This window comes from Plasmodium vivax, chromosome 11 (assembly GCF_000002415.2).
Source record: "Plasmodium vivax chromosome 11, whole genome shotgun sequence".
Classification (NCBI taxonomy): Eukaryota; Apicomplexa; class Aconoidasida; order Haemosporida; family Plasmodiidae; genus Plasmodium; species Plasmodium vivax.
Genome location: NC_009916.1, coordinates 1,420,532 through 1,435,789, shown reverse-complemented (window position 1 = coordinate 1,435,789; position 15,258 = coordinate 1,420,532). Strand labels below are relative to the sequence as shown.

Genomic DNA, 15,258 nt, shown 5'->3' with positions numbered 1-15,258 from the left:
TCAAATGTAAACGTAACGCCTCCGCGCATACGAAGCAGTGCAGCATTAAGAGGTATGCATCACATCATACAGGTATATATATATCATCTTAACATTGCGATGTACGTACATATGCTTATATTATAGAACAAATGGCGAAGCAAACGGGGGGTTCACGGGTGCAATTATTATGTGCCGCTAATCCAAGCAAAAAAAGCGAAAAACAAAAAGCAAAAAGCAGCTCGTGAAATGCCTTCGCACAAGTGAATATACAAAATTGTAACAGCGCAAAATGGGGCCACTGCGAAAGCGATCTCCCTTTTCCTATTAAACCTGCCTTAATGTGCTTCAGCTTTTCCTTTCATTGCTAATGCGGCATTTGTGGCTAAGTACGCGTATGTATGTGCGGTTCTCGCCCCTTTTTTTGGTGCATACGCACGAGTGCAGCGGCTTACGGAGGGGAAATAAAAATGAAGAAGCGAAAGAAACGCTGCGTTGCCTGAGAAATGTACGCTCCCCCGCAAGCTGTGCCGGCCCATGGGGGTGCTTAATTGTACATGTACGTACTAATAATGTGAGCCACTCCCCATGCGCGCTGTTGCGTTTTCCCCCGGTGAGCGGCGAAGGGGCAATAAATATTCATAACAGAGGTGGTAGCAGTCGTAGTGGCGGTAGTAGTGAGATGCCGCAGCACAACGGATGGTTTCAAACTTGGTGGATCGCCCCCTTCGCGTCAAGAGCAGAATTTAAAATTTTTTCGCAACACGCGGAAATGACATTTGATTCCCTTTTTTTGGGGTACAGTTTATTTTCTGCTCCGTACGAGTACCTCCTCCGTTTAGCCTACACTCGCATGGGCGGCTGTACCCCCTCACCTCACTCCCCCGGAAAGGGGGAAAAAAAAAAAAAAAAAAAAAAGAGGCTTATATGGAGCGATCGCCCTTCGGCGTATTATGCGTATGTACTACGTATATGTACCTATGTGGATCATTTCAATGCTGTTTCCGAACAGTTTTTTAAAAAAAAAACCGCTTGTATACTTCCCCCCCACCGATGTTAATGCAAGTAAGGCCTTTTCTCCTCCCATGTGCCCATTCGGATTGGGGCTGCTTATTCGCATGCGTGTGACGGTGAGGGGAAATTCTCCACTGCGCGAGTGTCGTGTGAAATGTATTTTTTTTTTTCCCCACTTTGTATAACAAGCGAACACATGCTGAACATTCCCCAGTGCGCGTAGCAACACTCGCACTGCGCCTCCGTTATCGGTTAAGGATGATTTGTTGTGAGTATAACCTTTACGCACAGGTTGGCCCACTTGATGGGTTGGCATGGGGCCCCACCCCTAACACACACATGCCGCGCGCGCCCGTTACGTGAACAGATTTTTTAAAATTTGGTCGAGGAACAAATCTGTGTTGTGCGCATACGTGTAGTTGATATCATTGAAGTGAATAAACACGTAAACCTCCACCATGATGAGCAGGAAAAATAAATAATCGCGCATGTACATATATCCATACAGCTCCAAATGGACACTATGAATGAGAAGTGAAAAGTCGTAATTTTTTTTCGTCAAATTTTTAAAAACAATGGGATTTAATTGACTGTGTAAAAAAGAGGACTTCTCATCTGTGTGGTCCACATTGGGAACATCTCCCCATTTTTGCGTCAGCATTTTTTCAATAAATTTTTTATATTTATATATCCTATTTTTGAAGAGGTAATTAAAATTTTCGCTCGCTAGGGTTAAGTCATATTTGATGGAAATTCGAACAGAGTTGATCGTTTTTTCGAACAAACAGTTGATGCATTTTTGTTCCTTTCGCAGAGTTAGTAATTTTTTTTTTTTTTTTATATATTTTATGTGTTCTTTTTCCCCCTTCCGCTTTTCTATTTCGTCCATAATTTCCACGTACGGTGTTTCTAGATAGTTGGCTGGGCCCTTGAAAAGGACGGCCGTTTTTATCGTCCCGAGGAACTGCTCTATGCAGCTTTTGACTTTCGCCCAGAAGAGTAGCTCCCCCTGGGTAAGGTTCGAAATGAGGATCTGCAGAAGGCAAACGGTGTTGCCCTCGCCGGAGGGGTCAGTCACATTAGACGAGTTAGTTGCATCAGAAAGTTCCCCCTCACCGGCAGGCCATCCCCCTCCGCAGCGGCCGCAGGCATACTTGGCAAACTTGCGTTCCTTCGCCTCACGCTTGCTCTTATCCTCGTCGACGGACAACATTGAGTGGCGCTTCTGAAATTGCAGATTGTTCAGCTTTTTACTCAAATTCGGGATGAGGCACATATCCCCGTTCGTCTTCTCCATACCGTCCGTCGCTTCTGACTCCCGCCGCCCAGTCACCTGCATCACTATGTCATTTTCCGCTCCCCCGTCCTCCGAGCCGTCTTCACCCTCGTAATCATGCAGCTGATTGGCCTTCTCAAAAAAGTAGTTGTAGTCGCTATCATCGGAGGCCTCCGAAACGTCGCAGTACACATCACTTAGCAACTCCTCGCTGTTGCAAAAGTAAATTTTTTTTTTTTTATTTTTGAAATTAGTGTAAAACTCGAAAAACGTTTCGTTCGGTTTTTCCTCCCTGCAAATGTCCACGTTCCTCAAGATGTGATGAATGTAATTTTTTATGTAAAAAAAAAAATTTCCTTTCAGCAGAGTGTTCATATGTTTTTCGATTAAATTCCCTTTGGGGCATTCTCCCCTTGGTTCATTTGGCTCTGTGTGTATTTCTGTGGCCTCCCCAGTTGGCTCGCAGCTGTCTCCACCCTGCATGCGCGTTGGCTCCTCCTCGCTCCACCCATTTTGATCATCCTGTTGGAGGAATACCTGCTCCCCCTGGCTGAGGTAATACGGCCGCAATTCTGCGTCGCCATCCGATATGGCACATTCCGAAGTGTTTTTTTTTTTTTTTTTTTTTTTTTCCTCTTCGTTACATTTCACGCTTAGGAGGAAATTAAAAATGAAGAAGTTCTTTTCCAGGAGCAGTCCCCCCAAGTTGTTAAAGCTGTTCCTCCTGCAGCGTACGTAGCTGTTTTTTTTGCATTCAAAGGGGGAGGCGGGGACTGCCCATTTGTTTTTTTTCCGTTTGGCGTACTTGGGGCTGTCTGCAAGAGTTGCACTGCCCCTCTTCATCCTCAGCGCGGGGGGGTTAGGCTGCTGGGGGGTCACTACACGTGTGCAAGTGCATACACATGTGTGTTTGCGTGTGTGTGTGTATATATGTATGTATTATGTATGTTTGCGCGCAGCTTAACTCCGCCTGCACTCCTGGGCGTTGCCTCTACAAGGCGTTCCCCCCAGCGCGAAAATTCGTGTGCGTTTAGCGATTGCCGTGGGTTTTCATTTTTGCCATTTTTGCCCTTTGCTGAGGGCAGAGTTGCTCCCTTCTTCGACTCCTCACGTGTGCCTTTCTGCGCATTTGCACGGCGTGCACATTTGGTATCCCGCGAACGTTTTGTAATAAGCGAATGTTTTGTATTCCACACCCATTTCGCGCGCCGCGCCCATTTCGCTTCTCCCCCTTTTGAATGTCCACCTGGTTGCCCCCTGGGCGATGTCTCTGTGCAGCATACAGGCGTGGAAAGATACCCTGTGGGGGATTTTTTTTTTTTTTTTTTCCCCACAGCTTGCACATCTCGCGGGGATTTGCCCCCTCACAGCGCGGGAAGTTGCCCCCTCACAGCGCGGGAAGTTGCCTCCTCACAGCGCGGGAAGTTGCCCCTTCACCGCGGGGAAGTTGCCGCCCGGGTCTGCATACGGGACGGCCCCCTCTCTACATCCTTTTGATGACGCGCCGCGTAGCACAGCGTTGCGTTTTGTCCCCTTAGAATTGGCACGTGTCCACATGGTGCACGGCGTGGAGGTGGACGATGGGGGCATCCGTGCGGGTGGACGCGCGCGCCCCTGCTGATGCATGCACCTGCATACGCATACACACCGGCATGCGCGCGCACAGGATGGCAGGTGCGGCGGGCGTCCTGAAGCTTTCCGAGGGCGACGAACATGTGCGAAGCGGTTTGCAGTTTGGGAGGATAAACGAAAAAAAAAAAATTAACAAAAAAAAAAGGAAGTAAATAAAAGAAAACAAAAAAAGGAAGTAAACAAAAGCAAAAAAATAAACGTAAAAAAAGAAACATAAAAAAGGATACGTAAAAAAAAGAAATGTAAAAAAAGAAAAGCAAACAAACGGGGGAACGAAGAAAGCCACTGCGAACTACACAGCACCGCATCGGTCTGCTTTGCGCGAACCTGGGCTGACGTCGCCCCACGCGGTCCTTTCTTCCCCACCCCCGATTGTTCATCCGCAACTTGCAGACAGGGGAGTCCCTTCCGAGACTGAAGTTTTTAATTCGAACAGCAGTACCTTTGACGCACCGCTATATTGAACGGTCGAACTGCGCAGGTGAACCCCCCCGCGTGACTTTTTAATTTCCCCCCATTCCTATACCCCACTGTTTGGAGCGGGGGGAGTCACCGCCCACGCAACAGACGCCAGTGGTTAGGACTCCCACTCGGATGCACACCCGTGGGAACTTCTCACCATCACTGTGGTGATATACACACTTGGCTGCTTCGCGGGGAGCCGCCTTCCCTTTTGTCTTCCCAATTTTGTGTGTTTTACATTTGCGTGTGCATTTGAATTTGGCTCCTTCGCCCGTCGATCCCACCGATTGGTTGACCCCCTCAAGGTAGACGCGGGCGGAAAGACGCGCACGTAGAAGGACGCAGTGGTGTGTGGGGAGCATATACAGCCCTCAAAGAGACGCCGCTCCGCCGCCTCTCCTCCGCCGCTCACCCCCTACACTGTTCTCCGAGGGGGGGCAGCTAGCCAACATGGCCACCAGTGAGGATGCGGTTTTTTCGGCAAAAGGGAGAAAAAGGAGTTTGCAGTGGGATGGCGCGTTTGATAAGCACGCGCGGGTAGGGGGGGTCCCCCACGGGGTCACCACGAGCGGGGTGGGTGTAGAGATTGGCAGTTCGATGGGAAGAGAGATTGGAGGTTCGACTGTCAGTCCGATTGGAGGGGATATTGCCAGTCCGATTGATAGTCTACCTGGAATTTTGCGCGGACCAGCTGCGCCCCCCCAACAGAAGGCACGCAGAAAAGGCCGCCTCCAAAGCAGCGACGCCGTGTGCAACATCCTGTCCTTCATGCCCTTCGCCCAGAGGTGGAACTGCAAGTTGTTAAGCAGGTCCTTCTACGAAGCCTTCCACACGAAATACGCCTGGGATAACATAGACGTACGATTCCAAAATTTAGACATTTTTAAAATCAATTTTGTAAAATCATTTGACAAGCATTTTGTGAATACCTTCTCCCTCTTCCTATCGATTAATGAAAACACACGAGCAGAGCCGACCATCAATTTGGCCATCAACAACTTCCCACGGTTAAGAGATCTGCGCCTGTATTGTAGAAAAAAAAATAATAGCTATATATTTGAGGGGGTTCACCCGATTGTCTCCAGTCTGCTGAGCGGGAAGGGGGCGGTGGCACAGAGGGAGGTGCACACAACTGGGGAGTGCCCCAAGGAGGGAGACACACCAAACGACAAACACGAGCATGGGGATGGGGATGGCAAGGCACCCGGAATGACTTCTCCTCGGGAGCGCCGTGCTAACCGGTGCAGCCAATCACCGGTGGACCTCCCCGATTGGGACTTTGAGCTGAGCGATCTTTTTTTGTACAGCAGGTACTACGGACAAGGGGAAGGAGCGCGTCAAAATGGAGGGCATGTCAGCGGAGAGGGCGATGGTGGGATGCATAACGGAGAGGTCCATGATGCACGGCGTAGCGGAGAGGGGGCCGCCCAGGAGGCAGACGACCCCCCGGAGAGCTTCCTCACAATTGCGGCGCGCACGCACATGTGGAACGCGCAAAGGGTGCAATTGGAGAACCAGTTTGAGCACCTGGAGCGGCTGGTGCTGGACGTGAAGCTCAGAGGAGATGAGCTTCTCCCCTTCGTCGGGAGAATGACAAACCTAAAGGATATAATTCTGAGTAAGCTCCTATACACAGACAAGCTAAACCGGGCTCAGTGCATCACAATATTTACGTGTTTCATTGAAAAGATAAAAAAAAATAACATTCGAGTGTTGCAACTGGGGCTGTTCTTTACTCGCGAGTACAAGCCGACTGACTATCTTGACAGTGAGCTGTTTCGGAAAATTGTTAAGGACAGGAGGGAGCTCACCTCCCATGCAGACAAGGAGGAGGGGGACGAGCTGATACATGTCCTGCACAGGAACCACTTGCATTCGCTCTACTGCCTCTGGAGCAACGACCTCTTCATCTCCTTCGCCATGTACGAGCGGATTAGGACCTTCAGGTGGGGCGCCCCGCCATGAGTAGCGGCGGAGTAGGGGCGGTAAATCCGCGGCGAGCATGCCCCCGTTACGCCGCTGCTACGCAGCAGCTACGCCGCTTCCGCACCGTTTCCTCACCACTTCCGCACCGCTTCCACACCGCTCCCCAACTTCTCCCCCTCCTTAGAAACCTGAAGGTATGGATCCTGCCCGGCTGGCGCGCCCTCTCCCTCGTGAAGCAGTGAGCCCAAGGCGCTGCGTAGCACCACGGCACTGCACACGTAAGTGGCGATCCGCACCTGCGTGCCTGTCCACAGTTGCGTCCTCTCGTTTGTCTGTGCCGTTCCGTCCCTTTGTCCCACAGCACGTCTGATGCAATGACCTTTTTTAATAACCGTGCTGAATTTTTTTTTACATTTTTTTTTTTTTTGTGTGTGCTCCATTTGGTCCATTCTGATTGGTTCCCCTTTTTAATTAACACAACACGGGCGTAAGTTGACTTATGCAAAGGTGCCGTTTGCCGCTGCACTTTCGCCGCTCGTTCTTTTTTTTAATTTTTAAGAAGAAACTTTCGTCAGCTCCGCTGAACGTTACCAGTACGCGTTACGAACGACACGGATGGGAAAAAAATTACAAAAGGGATGGGCGGTCATCTGGGTGGCGCAATAAAGAAAATTGTGTCAACAGGGGGAAGGGGGTCTCCTTGTTGAATCGTCAAGGAGGAATCCCCCAGCTGAGGCATCAGCTAAGCGGTTAAAAATGCGGGGGAATTTTTCCGAACAGTGTGTAAAAAAAAAAAAATAAAAAAATAGTGAAGCGCTCCATGAGATAGAGCGAAGCACAATTTAAAACCCACCATGCTGCGTTGCGATGCGTTTCACTCCGCGCCGAGGGCCGGTTTCCCCCCCCGGGTGTCCTGGTAGTACTTACAGCCGTCCGTCACAGCGCACATGTTGCAATGGGGACTCTTCGCCTTGCACACGACCTGCCCAAACCCAACCAGGGTTTTGTTTAATTCAGACCAGAGGGTCCTCGGCACAAAGCTCTCCAGCTTGGATTGAGTAGCCGACTCGTTCTTCGTGCATACCCAATTCAGCCGGTTAGAAATCCTATGCACGTGTATGTCTACAGCTATCCCCTCATGTGTATCAAGGGCAGTCTGTAAAATGAGGTGAGCCACCTTCTGCCCTATGCCCGGCAGCTTTAGTAGCCCCTCCAGTGTGTGTGGAATGTCATAATCGTATTGGTCTCTCAGAATCTGGCTAATCTGAATGATCTGTTTAGCTTTAATTTTGTAGAAACCTACGGCTTGTATTAATTTCTGTAATTCCTCCTCGGGTGTCTTTAGCATGTTGTGTATGGTGAGTCCGTGTGCCTTCAATTTCTGCATCGCCATGGCGGTGCTCTCATCCCTCGTCCGTGTGGAAAGCATGCACGAGACTAGGGTTTGGAATCGATAGACCTTTTCGCTTTCCCTTTTGTCGCTCAGCATATGGCAACCGTACTTGTCCACCGGCGCCACGATGTGCCTGCGCATTTGGCTGATCCTTTCGTACGTCCGGAGGAAGTGCCCCAGCTTCCCCCCGGCGGGGGAGGCATTGTTATCTGCGCGATTAGCGGGGTGGTCATCTGCGTGGTTAGCGGTGTGGTTATCTGCGTGATTAGCGGTGTGGTCATCTGAGTGGTTATCTGCTGGGCCGTCACCCTGGTCAGAGCCGCACCCATCAGCAACTCGCCCGTCCAACCTCGCCGCACCCTCACCGGGAGCAGACCCCCCCATCACCTTAACCAGCTTCCTCCTAAGCTCACTGTCAACCTTCCTCAATTGGTGCTTCTGTACGGGCACTCGCTTGGTGCCTCGTTTGCCATTCTGGTTGGCCTGCCTACCTAGTCGCTCCTTTTGACCATTTTGAGTGCCTCCCCCTACAGGGAGGAGCTTCCCTTCCCCATCGGGATATTCTCCCTTCACAAAATGAGGACTTGTCTCCCCCTTAGTGGCCTCCCGCTTTGTTTTCAAGCGATGCTCCTCTCCCCCCACCCGCCTGATGCTACTTCCATTCGGCTCACCTTCGTACCGTATCGACACCTTCCTCCCCCTCTCCTTGGGGAAGTACTTAGACGTTCGGTTCATAATTAGAAAGCACAGGTTTACCACGAGGGCCTTCTTCGCCGGGCCGACAAGCTTCATCAATCGGCGATGGGCTTTTCTTCCGGAGCAGCGCTTGTTCGTGTGTGCGAGCGTTCTTCCTGTTCAGCCTGGCGCAGTTGGCATGAGCGGGTAAAGCGGTTGGAAGGAGCGGTTGGCTGCTTCCTAACAGGTGGCTACTTCCTAACAGGTGGCTGCTTCCTCACAGTGCCTGGAGAACCCCGGCGAGGAGTGAGGCCAAACGACGTTGCCCCTCCGCGACAAAAGTGGCGAAAGTGCGAAGCGCGTGAAGGTGAGGGGGTGGGGATGCAGAGGGGTCGTCCCACTAACCTGAAGGAGTTTCCCCCTTTTATCTCCTCCCCCAGTTGGCCTCAACTATTAAGCAGCTCTGCTCGTTCCGCTTGTGCGGCCCCTTCCTCGTAAGTCCCCCCCTTTTGCAAACAACCTGTTTGAAACTCTTCAGCCACCTGCAGCATATTGCCTACCTCCTACCGTCTGTCACACCATTTGATGTTCACCAATTCGCGGCGGTGCAGAAAAAAAAAAAAGCAGGCGGGGCTTACCCTTCCCCCCTCAGGGTGCCTGAACAAGTTAGCGCCGATCAGCCTACCCCCCGAGGTGTATATTTCTCCCCCTGGCGCACATTTCCGTTTCGCACCTCCTGTGTAAAGGGGCAGAAAAAGGACAAAACTCCTGGTGGAAGGAAGGGGGAAAACTCAGCAGCGCTTTTTTGTTCTCCCAAGAAGTGTTTCTTTTTATGCTCAAGAGTGCGGCACATTTGGGTTTTTTTTTTTTTTTTTTTTTTTTTTCCTTTTAATGTTAACCAGCTTGGGGAGAAGCGCTCATCTTTTTTTAGCAGCCCCTCCTTGCTAGTGGCTCCTTTCCCACTTGATCTTCGCTTGCACCCCCCGCTCGACAAAGTACGACGATATGATGCAGACTTGATGGACCGTGGCGGACGCGCCGGCGCTGCCTCCAGTGTGTGCGAAGCGTCGTCGAGCGTTGTTGCCGCCGACCGTTGGTGTGTCCCCTGGATGCCTCTTTTCGCTCCTTTTTTTGCCCTTTTTTCCTCTGCCTTTTTTCGCTTCTTTTTTCTCTTCCTCCTTTGTCGCCCCACGCGACTTCCCCCCCACGACCGCCAACAACATGAATCGGGAAAATGAATAAGGGGAACTTGTTCAAGGACGAGACGGAGAAGGCCATCGTCCACTTCATCGTGTACCTCATAGGTGAGCATCGACGGAGAGGAGTCTTCCTCCTCAGAAGGCGCAGCGTGTAGAGGTGTGTAGCGGCGCACCGCGGTGTACCCATCCTATGCAGCTTCACACCACGGTGTGCTTCTCCCCCGCTACTGCCTCACACCACGGTGTGCTTCTCCCCCGCTACTGCCTCACACCACGGTGTGCTTCTCACCCGTTACTGCCCCACACCACGGTGTGCTTCTCCCCCGCTACTGCCTCACACCACGGTGTGCTTCTCCCCCGCTACTGCCTCACACCACGGTGTGCTTCTCACCCGTTACTGCCCCACACCACGGTGTGCTTCTCACCCGTTACTGCCCCACACCACGGTGTGCTTCTCCACCGCTACTGCCTCACACCACGGTGTGCTTCTCACCCGTTACTGCCCCACACCACGGTGTGCTTCTCCACCGCTACTGCCTCACACCACGGTGTGCTTCTCACCCGTTACTGCCCCACACCACGGTGTGCTTCTCCCCCGCTACTGCCTCACACCACGGTGTGCTTCTCACCCGTTACTGCCCCACACCACGGTGTGCTTCTCACCCGCTACTGCCTCACACCACGGTGTGCTTCTCCCCCGCTACTGCCTCACACCACGGTGTGCTTCTCCACCGCTACTGCCCCACACCCCTGTGTGCTTCCCCCCCCCGCAGGCATTCTGCTCGTACTGTGCGTGTACTACAACTACATAATCCTCAAGTACTATTTTTACTCCCTGTTTTGGGCCTTCATCGTGTCGATCCCGCTGCAGCATGTGAAGGTGAAGCTGTCGGAGGTGCTACGGAAGCGGTTTTTGCGGAGGAAGGGGAAGGCGCCGGGGGGGAGCCCCCGCAGGAGGGCGGCCGGCAGCGCGCCGCAGCAGCAAGAGCGGCAATTACAGCAATTGCAGAAGCAGAAACCGCTTTCACCGCTTCCACCGCACCCACCAGAAGACGCCGTGAGGAAGGACGCAACGTGCGGCCACCGCGAAAAAGGCGATAAGACAAAGAGGAGGGCTGCCTCCATCACCCAGGGAAGCACCTCCAGTAAATGCAAAAGGAAGTTACACAGATTTGCGAAGAACGTGAAAAAGGAGCTGGACATTTATCTGTACATGCTCCTTCTCCTAATTAAGCCCATTTACAATAGAGGGGAGAAGGGGGGGAAAAAGGAAAACCCAACGAACCACTTGGAGACGTACGAGCAGAGGAATGCCAGCGAAATTTACTTCCTCGTCTTGCACAGATTGATCCTTTTTTACATTTTAAGGGAATTCTTTTTCAAATATAAAGAGTTTTTACTAACCATTGGGGGATTTATTTTTTTTTTTTTTTTTTTTTATAAAGTTATAAAAGCTATATGGATTGGCTATTTTTATCCCCTGAGCAGGAAGTACTACGCGAAATGGTGCCGCCAGTTTTCTTTCGATTACGCCTACTTCTGCCGGCACTACATGAATGACCTCTTGACTGTGCTCATCATCATCTTCGCCATCATCATTTTCTCGGCCATCTCCATTCTGTTCATCGTTAATATTTACGGCGAGTCGCTCTACATCATACACTCGATCAACGGGTACCTCTCCGCCAACTTCCGCAACGTGAGTGGACCACAGCTGGGAGCATTGCGGCGCCGCCACGTCGTCACGTCGTCACGTCGTTACGTCGCCACTTCGCCGCTTAACCGCTTAACCGCTTCGCCACTTCACCCCCGCTGCAGACCGCCCTCTTCAAGAACTTTCGAAAATTCTACCGCAAGCCGGGGAAGAGCGACATCGAGGACCTGTACGAGCTGGTGAGCCTGAACAAGGTCCCCTTCCTGAGCAACAAAACTCTGGCGTCCATTTCGGGCCACCTCAAGAGAGCATTCGACATATATCAGCACGTGTACGCACACACCTTTCTGAAGAACGGGGCGAGACAGATAAGTGCCTGCTGTTTGCCGCTACTCCTGGGCAGACTTGCCCTCCTCGTGGCAGGGCCAGACTTGACTAGCATCAAGAGGTATTATACTCTTCATTTCTTGGAACAGAAAAAGGATCAAAAAATTGGTTTGCCTAGATATGGGGAGGAGTGCTCCGTGGAGGCTTGCCTCAATGAGGTGGACGATTCTCGCGCGTCCTTCAGCTTCAAAAGGTTGTTGCGCTCCCTATCACAGTACATTTTTTTATTTTCCAATCGGGCGAGGGATAGCACAGATGAGGAGATCTCCACGTCTGTTTACTACTCGGGGGATGGGAGAGGAAGCGGTGCTGCCAGACGCGTCGTTTTTAAGACCATTTTTGGGAGCTCCCCGGGGGGGAGTTCCGAAGCTTATCAGCGGTGCAGCGCGCAATGGGGGGAACACTGCCTGGGGGGTGGGCGGAGCGACGAAGGAAGCGAGCAGCACATCGTTCAATCGGGCGGATGGATCGGCGAAGGAGGCGGGCGGCACACCGCTCAACCGGACGGACGGAGCCGCGAACGAAGCGGGCAAGGGGCAACCCACCTGTACGACCCCCAGAAGGAAAAAAACTTCAAGTTTAAGGAATTCGTTGGCTACCTGAACAGCCTGTTCTCCTCCATAAAAAGGATAGAAGACGTGGGAAAGCTCACAAAGCACCTAATATTTAACAACAGCTACGGACTCATAAAAATAATGTTTTTTTTTCTCTTCATTTTTTTTAATTTCTTTATGTACACATTTGATGCGATAGTACAAGGGATCATCTTCTTCACCGCTCTGTATTATTTAATTTCGTCTAGGAAATCTGCCCTGAGTTATGTAAATGACATTTTGCTGGTGGTGGATCCCTCGAGCATCTTCTTCTACAACGTCACGATGAATTTGAAGGCCATCATTACGTGCACTTTGAAGAGGGTGTATTTCTACACGCTATACATTTGGCTAGTTTTTTCCTTTTTTGAGTTTCCAATAATTTATGTGCCAACATTAGGGTGCATTATCCTGTCGCTCATTCCGATCATATCCCCCGAAATTATAATCCTTGTGATTGTCGTTCACCTTTGGGTTATTCAGAAGAGGAAGGTCGTTTCCACAGTGCTCTTTGCCATTAATTTTTTCGTTTATTTGTACTTTACCACGAGCATATACACAGAGATTCCCCACACGCATGCGTGGCTGGTCTCCTTGTCGCTCTTCTTATCTATCAGCACCTTCGGATCCAAGGGCCTCATTTTGGGTCCCCTCATCGGCTCCATCCCCCTGATTTTGCACCAGATTGCCATCCACAAGAATAGGTCCGCCCAGGGGAAGAAGCGCAAGCGGAGGGGCCGCCCGGGGGGAACTGCGCCGGGTACACGCAGCGAACGGGGGTTGAGCAGCTCGAAAGAAGCGCAATACGCGCAATATGTGGAAGAAGCGCAATACGCGCAATATGTGGAAGAAGCGCAATACGCGCAATATGTGGAAGAAGCGCACGGAGGGCTGGACGCACCCGGCGGGGAGATGCCCACCCCAAGTGTGTGCCAAATGGAGCGCCGCAAAACGCAGTGCCGCCATATGAAGATCTCCGGGGAAGAACCTACCGGAGCTGCAGAGGTGCCGCCGCAAATCGCCCAGGAAGTCCCCCCCAATGGAACCCCCCAAACGGAACGAAGGAAAACCCTCTTGTGGAAAAACAAACTGAGCAGCCTCTACAAGATCATCGAAATTAACCAGCGTTACATCGACTCGTATGAAAGGCACGAGCGCAGAAACAGCTGCAGCCAGTGCATGCAGAATTTCACTCAACAGGGGTCCCTAACTGAGGAGCAGCATGGACCCTACCAGGACCTCCTACACTCAGAGGAGAACAAACTCGCCCTCTACATTTACAAGCGAGATAGAGGCAGCAAATGGGAAAGAAAAACCAACCACAGTTACCTTCCCAAGAGGGAAAGCAAGGGTCGCTTTAAGCATCACGTTGCTTGCAAAAGGTATAAACGATTGGGCAGTCTCTGCGATAACATCCAGAACAACTTAAGTTTTTTTTTCAAGTACTTAACGAGTGACTCCTAAGTTGGGAGCTTCTCCCCCGGGGGGGAAGCGGCTTTGTATGGTTGGCCACCCGCAGGGGAGAGCACTTTGCTCTGATCTGCTCGGGGTGGGCCCCCTTAATTGGATCCTCCGTTCGGGGAAGATCCCCCTGGGGGGCATAGCAAAGGTTGCGTTGCGTTCCTTTGTGGATGGAGGAGCGGGGCATATGGCTCCTTTGGGGATCCCAGGAAATGATCACTTGGAAAGATCGAATTTGTTTGCCAGGCGGTTGCCATGCGGTTGCCATGCGGCTCCCGTTCGGTTGTAGCTTCAGCACTTCCGCACAGTTCGTCCCAATTTGGTTTCCTTTTGCGCGGCAAGTCGCCCAAGCCGGGCCGCCAACCTCGCCGTGCTTAAAAAAAAAAAAAAACTCGCCTCCACTTTTGCGAGCAACACAATGGTGATGGCAGCACGTCAGCCCGTTTAACTGATCCCCTAAATGCATCTCCTTTACGTTGGATAATTTTTTTCTCAAAAAGTTGCAACTTTGGGCTTCTTCACTTTGGTAAGAGGGACGCGTTAGCCATCGCGCGCGTATTTTTTTTTTTTTTTTTTTTTTCCAGTGAGCTGAGCAATCGCGTTTTGGCTGTTCCGAAGGGTCATCGAGGGAGCGGCAAAATAGCAGGCAGGATATATCAAATAGGATATAACAGATAGATTATACCAAATAGGAGACATCAGAACAGCAACGCGGCAACGCAACGACCGACGAAACGTTCCAAACGCGCTGGTGAGGCGGCGCCTGTTTTCCCTTTGAATGAGCGGCATGGAGAAGACCAAGAAGAAGAAAAAGAACAGCAGCAACAGCCAAAGGAACAAACGCGAGGAAACCGCCGCGACCATTTTTAAAGTCCCCCGTTACATCCCCCAGGACGACGTAGATGGCGGCGAATTCTACGCCAAGGGGAAAGATGAGGCACTGAAAAAAGAGGATGGCCTGCCCAGAGGTGACCAAACAGGCACCCCACGAGTTGGTGACCCTGCCCAGGGGGGAGAAGAAAAATCCAGCCACCAAGTGGAAGCAGACCTCCACTCCGACCTCGACTTAGAAGCAACTGAAAAGGTATGGTTTTCCAATTTGTTGCGCAAAAAGGGGGAGCAACACTCCGGGGAGGGGCATACACAGGGCGGGTCAGCTCCCTTCTCGGGAGGAAAACCCAAATCGGAGGAGGAGGAAGAAGAAGACCGCACGGAAGATGACGAGGAAGACGAAATTGTTATTAATGCCGATGCTATTTTTAAAAATATTTATCCCTTTTTTAAAACGGAGGAGGACCCAAATTATTTCAAGTACAAAAAGCAGCTGCAGAAAATTGTAAAAAATAAGTCGTGAGGAGGTTAGCGGTGTCCCGTCCGTTTTGCCAGCACCAGCAGATGAGGAGCCTCGAGTTCTCTCTCCCACCTAGCGTAGCTGTGTCTAAGAGGGTACACATGTGGGAATTCACCCCGGGGGGCGTGCTCCCCCGGGCGCAATGAACATATAAACGTTTCCCCCCCCTTTTAATATCTAATTAAGGTTTTTTTTTTAATTTTTTTTAACATTTTTTTAACTTTTTTTCGTGCAAAGGTTTTTTTTCCCCTGAAAA

General features: G+C 51.1%; 5 protein-coding genes across 5 annotated transcripts, besides 8 other annotated features; 3 read left to right on the top strand and 2 right to left on the bottom strand.

Moving 5' to 3' along the window:
* The first annotated feature begins 508 nt into the window (after positions 1-508).
* Positions 509-546: a microsatellite.
* Positions 547-1,348: 802 nt separating this feature from the next.
* PVX_113865 (hypothetical protein, conserved) lies at positions 1,349-3,558 on the bottom strand (the record flags this gene model as incomplete). The annotated part of the gene is made up of 1 exon (XM_001616111.1): positions 1,349-3,558. Exon 1 carries the CDS (start codon positions 3,110-3,112, stop codon positions 1,349-1,351), a length of 1,764 nt encoding a protein of 587 aa, XP_001616161.1. The 5' UTR covers positions 3,113-3,558.
* Positions 2,231-2,301: a microsatellite.
* Positions 3,559-4,181: 623 nt separating the features above from the next.
* Positions 4,182-4,315: a microsatellite.
* Positions 4,316-4,569: 254 nt separating this feature from the next.
* Positions 4,570-4,591: a microsatellite.
* Positions 4,592-4,813: 222 nt separating this feature from the next.
* On the top strand, positions 4,814-6,531 carry PVX_113870 (hypothetical protein, conserved; the record flags this gene model as incomplete). Its single annotated transcript, XM_001616112.1, has 2 exons — positions 4,814-6,309; positions 6,474-6,531. The coding sequence occupies 2 exons, from the start codon at positions 4,814-4,816 to the stop codon at positions 6,529-6,531; spliced, it is 1,554 nt and encodes a 517-aa protein (XP_001616162.1).
* Positions 6,532-7,163: 632 nt separating this feature from the next.
* Positions 7,164-8,417, bottom strand: PVX_113875 (endonuclease III homologue, putative; the record flags this gene model as incomplete). Its single annotated transcript, XM_001616113.1, has 1 exon — positions 7,164-8,417. One exon carries the CDS (start codon positions 8,415-8,417, stop codon positions 7,164-7,166), a length of 1,254 nt encoding a protein of 417 aa, XP_001616163.1.
* A 6-nt stretch (positions 8,418-8,423) lies between these two features.
* Positions 8,424-8,497: a microsatellite.
* A 286-nt stretch (positions 8,498-8,783) lies between these two features.
* Positions 8,784-8,806: a microsatellite.
* A 785-nt stretch (positions 8,807-9,591) lies between these two features.
* Positions 9,592-13,654, top strand: PVX_113880 (hypothetical protein, conserved; the record flags this gene model as incomplete). The annotated part of the gene is made up of 4 exons (XM_001616114.1): positions 9,592-9,661; positions 10,330-10,451; positions 10,659-11,255; positions 11,375-13,654. The coding sequence occupies 4 exons, from the start codon at positions 9,592-9,594 to the stop codon at positions 13,652-13,654; spliced, it is 3,069 nt and encodes a 1,022-aa protein (XP_001616164.1).
* Positions 10,592-10,615: a microsatellite.
* A 573-nt stretch (positions 13,655-14,227) lies between the features above and the next one.
* On the top strand, positions 14,228-15,118 carry PVX_113885 (hypothetical protein, conserved). The gene has a single exon (XM_001616115.1). The coding sequence runs from the start codon at positions 14,430-14,432 to the stop codon at positions 15,003-15,005; it is 576 nt and encodes a 191-aa protein (XP_001616165.1). The 5' UTR covers positions 14,228-14,429; the 3' UTR covers positions 15,006-15,118.
* Positions 14,634-14,666: a microsatellite.
* Positions 15,119-15,258: the final 140 nt, after the last annotated feature.